At 47.0% G+C, this 7,440-nt stretch overlaps 1 protein-coding gene across 1 annotated transcript; it reads left to right on the forward strand.

Annotated features, from left to right (window-relative positions):
• Positions 1–284: 284 nt before the first annotated feature.
• Positions 285–7,022, forward strand: ETH_00009780 (26s proteasome regulatory complex subunit,putative; the record flags this gene model as incomplete). The annotated part of the gene is made up of 12 exons (XM_013375651.1): positions 285–313; positions 566–628; positions 1,249–1,337; positions 1,441–1,514; positions 1,719–1,856; positions 3,368–3,513; positions 3,901–3,992; positions 4,587–4,714; positions 5,052–5,154; positions 5,843–6,011; positions 6,373–6,493; positions 6,969–7,022. 12 exons carry the CDS (start codon positions 285–287, stop codon positions 7,020–7,022), a joined length of 1,206 nt encoding a protein of 401 aa, XP_013231105.1.
• Positions 7,023–7,440: the final 418 nt, after the last annotated feature.

Genomic DNA, 7,440 nt, shown 5'->3' on the forward strand with positions numbered 1-7,440 from the left:
CACAAGCTCCTGCTTCCACGACTCTCAGCAGCAGCAGCAGCAGCAGCAGCAACAGCTGCAGCAGGAGCAGCAACAGCAGCAGCACAAGCAACAGCAACAGCAGCAGCAACAACAGCAGCAGCAGCCTGATTCCTAGCGGCGCTGGGCAGTGCTGCCACCAGATGAAGAGCTGATTTACCCCCGTTGTCACTGCTGCTGCTGCTGCCTCTGCTGCTGCTGCTGCTGCCTCTGCTGCTGCTGCTGCTGCTGCTGCTGCTGCTGCTGCAGTTCCTCTCGCCCTCAAGATGGCGACGCCGAACGGCACAGCCGACGGGTGCGTGTGTCTCCTTGTGTCTCCCTTTTCACTTTTTGTCTTTTTCTTTTTTATTTTCTTTTTTTGTCCTTTTTGTCTCTTTTTGTCTCCTTTTTGTTCTCCTTAATTGTCTCCTTAATTGTCTCTCAACTATCTCCTCAATTGTCTCCTTTTTAATCCTTTTTTGACCTTTTTTGATCTTTTTTTGTCCTTTTTTTGATCTTTTTTTGATCTTTTTTGATTTCTTTTTTGTCTCCTTTTGTCTCCTTTCAGAGCTGCTGCAGACCCGAGTGAAATTGAGGCGACATATCCTTGCTGCGACATCGCCCTTTGGTGGTCAGTTTTGCTGCTGCTGCAGCTGCTGCTGCTGCTGCTGCTGCTGCAGTTGCTGGAGCTCCTGCTGCTGCAGCTGCAGCAGCAGCTGCTGCTGCTGTTGCTGCAGATTCTGTGATTTTGCCGCTTCTGTTGCTGTTTCTGCAGTCGCTGCTACTGTTTTGCTGCTGCTGCTGTTTTGGTGCTGCAGTTGCAGTTCGCTGCTGCTGCTGCTGCTGCTACTTTCTTAACTGCTGCTGTCAGCTTCTGCTGCATTTCTCTTTATGGCCTGCTGCTGCTGCTATTGCCTTGCTGCTGCTGCTGTCTTGCTGCTGCATCTATTCGTGCTCTGCTGCATCTATTCGTGCTCTCTTGCTTTTTCTTCTATTTCGCTGCTGCTGCTGCTATTGCTTTGCTGCTGCTGCTATTGCTTTGCTGCTGCTGCTATTGCTTTGCTGCTGCTGCTATTGCTTTGCTGCTGCTGCTACTGCTTTGCTGCCGCCACTGCTGCTGTTTTGCTGCTGCTGCAGCTGCCAGCTGTGCTGCAGCAGCAGAGTCGCCGCAGCCCTTGCTGCTGCAGCAGCCAAACCTACCCCCCTGTCCATTTGCTGCTGCTGCTGCTGCTGCTGCTGCTGCTGCTGCAGGCATGAGCTGCAGCTGCCCGAGAGAGACACCACCCCAGAGCGGCGCGCAGAGGCTAAGGAGAAGCTGCTGCAGCAAATCGAGAAGAATGGTAAACCCTAAACCCTAAACCCTAAACCCTGGCTGCTTGTGGTATGTTTCTGTGGAGGGTTTCAGCTAGGGTTGAGGGTTTAGGGTTTCTGTTTCGTTTGCAGCAATGGCCCCACTCTACCGCAAAGCAATTGAAGAATTCGGCTGGCCCCCCCAAGAGGAAAAAATAAAGGCGAGGGTTTAGGGTTTAGGGTTTAGGGTTTGTGGGTTCTCCCTTTGCAGCTCGCGCTGCAAACGTCTCCAAACCCTGAAACCCTCGCGCCTCCTCCCTTAAACCCTCGTCAGCAAACAAATCAATTATTTATTATTTATTTATTATTTATTATTTATTATTTATTATTTATTATTTATTTATTATTGTTTGTTTGTTTGTTTGCTGCAGGCAATGGAGGCGCAGCACGAGCAGCAGCTGCTGCTGCTGCAGCAGCAGCTGAAAGACGCGGAGGAAAACTACGGAGACACTGAAGTCCGCGAAGTGCTGCTGCAGAGGGCCCACTTGTTCTGCAGAATTGGAGACATAGTAGGAGACACTTTTTGTCTCTTTTTGGACTTCTTTTGCATCTTTTCGGACCTTTTTTGCATCTTTTCGGACCTTTTTTGTCTCTTTTTGCATCTTTTCGCATCTCCTTTTTGGCTTCCTTTTGTCCCCCTTTTTGTCTCCTTTTTTGCCTTACTCTTTGGCTTCTTTTGCGTCTTTTTTTGGATACTGTTGTCTTTTCTTTTGGGTCTTTTTGGACTTTTTTGGGTCTTTTTTGCCTCGTTTTTGGCGTTTTTGTTGTATCCTTTTGTGTCTCTTTTTTGTCTCATTGTTGCCTCTTTTTCTGGCCCTTTTAATCTCTTTTTGTTGTCTCCTTTTGTGTCTCTTTTTGTGTCTCTTTTGCCTGTTTTTGGCTCTTCGTGTTTCTCTTTTCTCCTTTTTTTGGCTTTTTTCGACTATTCTTTTGTTTCCTTTCTGGCGCTTTTGGTGGTTTCTTTTGTCTCCTTTTTGTCTATCTTTTTGTCTCTTCTTTTGTGTTCTTTTCGTCTCCTTTTGTGTCTCTTTCTCGCTCTTTTTGGCTTTTTTTGTCCTCTTTTGGCTCTTTTCTGTCTCTTTTCTCGTCCCTTTTTGTCTCCTTTTTTGTCTCCTCTTTGCCTGTCCTTTTGTCTCTTTTTTTGTTTCTTTTAATCTTTTTTGTCTCTTTTTTGTCTCTTTTCGGCTCTTTTTGTTCCTTTTTTTCTCTTTTTTTGGCTTTTTTTGTCCCTTCTTTCGTCTCCTTTTTGTCTCCTATTTGTCTCCTCTTGTGTCTCCTTTTTGTCTCTTCCTGTTCTTTTTTCTCTTTTTAATTTCTTTTTGCTTCTTTTTTTCTTCCTTTTTATTTCTTTTTGTTTCTTTTTTTGTTCCATTTTGTCTCCTTTTTGTCTCCTTTTTGAATCCTCTTTGTCTCCTTTTGTGTCTCCTCTTTGTCCCCTTTTTATTTTTTTTCTCGTTCTTTTCTCTCTTTAAAATTCTTTTTTGTCTCTTTTTATTTTCATTTTGTTTCTTTATCAAAATGAAAAGAGACACTTTGTTCTTGTTTTTCTTCAAATTTTAAGTATCTTCAGAAGTCTTTTTAATAAATTCCATTTTCTTTTGTATCCCTTTTGTCTCTTTGCTGCGCCTGCTGCTGCAGCAGCAGCAGCAGCAAAGTGTCTCCTGCTGCTGCCTGTGGGGCCCCACAGTGTCTGTTGCAGCAGCAACAGCAAAGTGTCTCCTGCTGCTGCCTGTGGGGCCCCACAGTGTCTGCTGCTGCTGCTGTAGCCTGTGGGCCCCCACAGTGTGTGCTGCTGCTGCTGCTGCGTCTGCCGCTGCTGCGTGTGGGGCCCCACAGTGTGTGCTGCTGCTGCTGCGTGTGGGGCCCCACAGTGTCTCCTTTTGTGTTTTTCGGTGGATTTACCATCGAAATGTTTGATTTTTTTTGCAGAATTGAAAAGGAAATAAAAAGATTTGTTTATTTGTTCTTTTATTTCTTCTTTTGCGCCTTTATTTGCCCACTTTTGGTCCTTTTGCTGCAGCCCCGCGCAGTGGAGGCCTACAGAGTGGCCTACGCAAAGACTGTGGGGATCGGATCCCGGCTGGACTTGATCTTGACTTTGCTGCGAACTGGAATTGTCTACAAAGACAGAGACCTCGTCAAGAAGCAACTCTTCCTCGCCAAACAGTTCGCTGCTCCTGTTGCTGCTGCTGCTGCTGCTGCTGCTGCTGCTGCTGCTGCTCCTGTTGCTGCTGTGGTTGCTGCTGCGGCGGCGGCGGCTGCTCTTCTGGCGGCAGCTGCCGCGGCTGAGCGCGCTTCTTCGCTGCTGCTGCTGCTGTCGGCAAATGTGGAGGTTTGCTGCTGCTGCTGCTGCATCAGCTGCTGCTGCTGCTGCTGCTGCTGCTGTCTCCTTTGAAGGCGACTGGCGCAGCATGGGGAAACCCCTGGCTGCTGCAAGTTGAAAGTAATCCAACTAATTACCATTATTCTTTTCATTTATTTATTTTATTATTTATTTATTTATTTATTATTTATTTATTTATTTATTATTTATTTATTTATTTTTATTTGCAGAGAAATGGAAAAGGGAGGGGACTGGGAGCGACGCAACAAATTGAAAGTCATCGAGGCCCTGGACTTCATTCTTTCCAGAAACTTCACTGAGGGTCTGCTTAACCCTAAACCCTAAACCCTAGTAAACACTAAACTCTAGTAAACCCTAAACCCTAGGAAACCCAAACCCTAATTCTAGGCCCTAGTTCGAAGCGGCGGTCCTGGAGCTGCGGCGTAAACCCTAGCCCCACACGCTGCTTGCAAGTCCTAGCCAGAAACCCTAATTCTAAACCCTAGCTCTAAACCCTAATCATAAACTCTAAACCCTAGCTCAAGTCCTGGACCCTAACCCTAAGCCCTTATCGAAAACCCTAATCAGCCTCTTTATTATTTAATACTTTTTCCTTTATTTATTTTTTTAAATAGTTTCTCTTACTACTATTATATCTCTTTTACGGTTTAGTAGGCACTAACTGCTGTCTTTCGTTCAGGGTTAAGGGTTTAGGGTTTAGGGTTTAGGGTTTAGGGTCTGAGTATAGGCTGTCCATATGATTATTACTATCGTTCGTTCATTTTCATTTATTTCCTTCTGTTTGTCCTTAACGCTTTGTTACTATTAGTTGCTTCTTGTTAATTGTTTATTCTAAGTATTGTTCATTTCTGGGATCGAGGGTTTAGGGTTTAGGGTTTGGGGTTTTGTGCTGCAGCGTCGAAACTGCTGCTGGAAGTGCTGGCGACTTTCCCTTCTTGCGGAATTATTTCTTTTGAAACTTTTGTTTTTTATGCTGCTTTACTTGCGCTGCTTTGCTGCGACAGACAAACCCTAAAAGAGCAGGTCTGCTGCTGCTGCTGCTGCTGCTGCTGCTGCTGCTGCTGTCGCTGCTGATGGCGGCGACGGGGCTCCGTTGCTGCTGTGCCTGCTGCAGATCATCTGCTGCTGCTGCTGCTGCTGCTGATGGCGGCGACGAGGCTTCGCTGCTGCTGCGGCTGCTGCAGGTCATCTGCTGCTGCTGCTGTTGCTGCTGATGGCAGTGACGAGGCTTTGCTGCTGCTGCGGTGACGCGGCTTCGCTGCTGCTGTTGCTGCTGCCACTGCTGCTGCTGGCGGCGATGGAGCTCTGCTGCTGCTGCGGTGGTGCAGCCGTGCTGCTGCTGCTGCTGCTGCTGCTGCAGGTGGTGTTCTCTCCAACGATTGCTGAGGGCGCTGACAATGACATGAAAGGTCTTCTTGATTCTTTCTACAACGCCAAGTACCGCGAGTTCATGCAGTACCTAGGTAGGGTTTAGGGTTTAGGGTTTAGGGTTTAGGCTTTCAGGCTTAGGACCTAGGATACAGCTTTCAGCGTCTAGATTTTGGGGTTTTTAGGCCTTATGCACTAGGGTTCGGCGCATAGGGTTTAGGGTTTAGGGTTTAGGGTTTAGGGTTTGGCGCGCAGTGCCCGTCGCGAAGCGCGTCAAACGCGACTTGTACCTCTCTCCTCACTATTTGTTTTTTATTCGATCTATTCGACTAAAGGCTTATCAGCAGTTTGAGGAGGCGTAGAAGCGCGGGACTTGGGCGAGGGTTTAGGGTTTAGGGTTTAGGGTTTAGGGTTTAGGGTTTGGCGCGCAGTGCCCGTCGCGAAGCGCGTCAAACGCGACTTGTACCTCTCTCCTCACTATTTGTTTTTTATTCGATCTATTCGACTAAAGGCTTATCAGCAGTTTGAGGAGGCGTAGAAGCGCGGGACTTGGGCGAGGGTTTAGGGTTTAGGGTTTAGGGTTTAGGGTTTAGGGTTTGGCGCGCAGTGCCCGTCGCGAAGCGCGTCAAACGCGACTTGTACCTCTCTCCTCACTATTTGTTTTTTATTCGATCTATTCGACTAAAGGCTTATCAGCAGTTTGAGGAGGCGTAGAAGCGCGGGACTTGGGCGAGGGTTTAGGGTTTAGGGTTTAGGGTTTAGGGTTTAGGGTTTGGCGCGCAGTGCCCGTCGCGAAGCGCGTCAAACGCGACTTGTACCTCTCTCCTCACTATTTGTTTTTTATTCGATCTATTCGACTAAAGGCTTATCAGCAGTTTCTCGAGCCTTACAAAACAGTGACTCTGGAGAGTTTGGCCCAGGCCTTTGGGGTGTCTGTCCCCTTTATCGAACGGTGGGGTTGTTGTACTGCCTCTTTTTCGCAGTTTCGCCTTTTTCGCGTTTCCTTTTTCGCTCTTTTCAACGCAATTAGTTTTAGACGGATTGGGGCTTTCAATCTTCTTCTTTTTCTCTTTTTTCTCTTCTTTTTCTCCTTTTTGGGTCTCTTTTTGGTCTTTTTCGCCTTTTTTTCTCGCGATTTTTGAGTTGAAGTCGCTTTCTCGCGGATTTGACGCCTTTTTGTGTGCTTTTCGTCCCTTTCTTTCGTATTTGGGGTTTTACTTCTCTCTGCAATTATATCTTTCCGAATTTCTTGTCGAAATGGCGTTTATTGCCCTTTATTTCCTCTTTTTTCGCTTTTTTTTGCATTTTTTCAGAGAGATTTCCGGCTTCGTGGCCTCGGGCCGCCTCGGCTGCCGTATAGACAGCGTGAACGGGGTCGTCGAGGCCCACCGCCCGGACGCCCGGAGTTTCCTTTATCTGCAGACAATAAAGCAGGTGATTTTCTTTTTTGTCTGTTTTTGCGTCTTTTTAACTTCTTTAAAGTCCCAATAGGTCTCCCAAATTATTTAAAAAGGTTTAAAATGGTTTAAAAGAGTTTAAAAGCTTCTTTTTGGCTTTTTCCAAGCTTTTTTTGACCCCAAAAGAGTGTGGAAAGGCCTTTTTCTGTCTGCAAAAATAAATTTCGAATTTCTTCTTTTTGCATTTTTAATCTCCAAATAAGTCTTTTCTGTCTCCGGGCTTTTGCAAACAAATCCGAAAAAGATCTCTTGAGTTTAAAAGTCTTTTTTAAAAATTTGAAGTACTTTTTTGCGAAAAATAGATAAATATGTCTTAGATGCATGCAGCATCTGGGGCCTTTCTTTGCTGCTTATTTTTTTATTTCGATTTGTTTGTTCATTTCAATATAAATGAATAATTTTTTTTGTTTTAAAAAAACAGTTTTAAAATTCTCTTTTTAATGTGCCCTCAGGGAGATGTCCTTCTAAACAGAATTCAAAAACTCGCCAGAGTCCTCTCCGTATAAAATGCCCCACAGGGGCCCCCAGAGGGGCCCCCAAGGGGCCCCTCAAGGGGCCCCCAAAGGGCCCCCCATGGGGACCCTCATGGGGGCCCCCAAGGGGGCCCCTAAAGGGCCCCTTAGGCTGTTCTCAAGGGACCCGTAAAGGGGCACTTAAACCCTTATTAAGGGACTCCGAAAAGGGCTTCCGGGGCCCTTCTAGGGGCGCCAAAAGGGGCCCCCGGGCCCTGCTTGGGGCCCCCATGAGGGGCCCATAGGCCCTTCTAGGGGCCCCAAAAGGGGCCCCTACGCCCTTCTTGGGGCCCCAAAAGGGGCCTCCACTTCCTTACAGGGGACCCTAAAGGGGCCCATATGACCTTAAGGGGCCCCTAGAGGCCATCAGGCTCTTAAAGGGCCTCAAAACTCATTTGGGGGCCCCTAGGGG

The sequence above is a fragment of the Eimeria tenella genome, genomic scaffold (genome assembly GCF_000499545.2).
Source record: "Eimeria tenella Houghton genomic scaffold, Eth_scaff294, whole genome shotgun sequence".
Taxonomy (NCBI): domain Eukaryota; phylum Apicomplexa; class Conoidasida; order Eucoccidiorida; family Eimeriidae; genus Eimeria; species Eimeria tenella.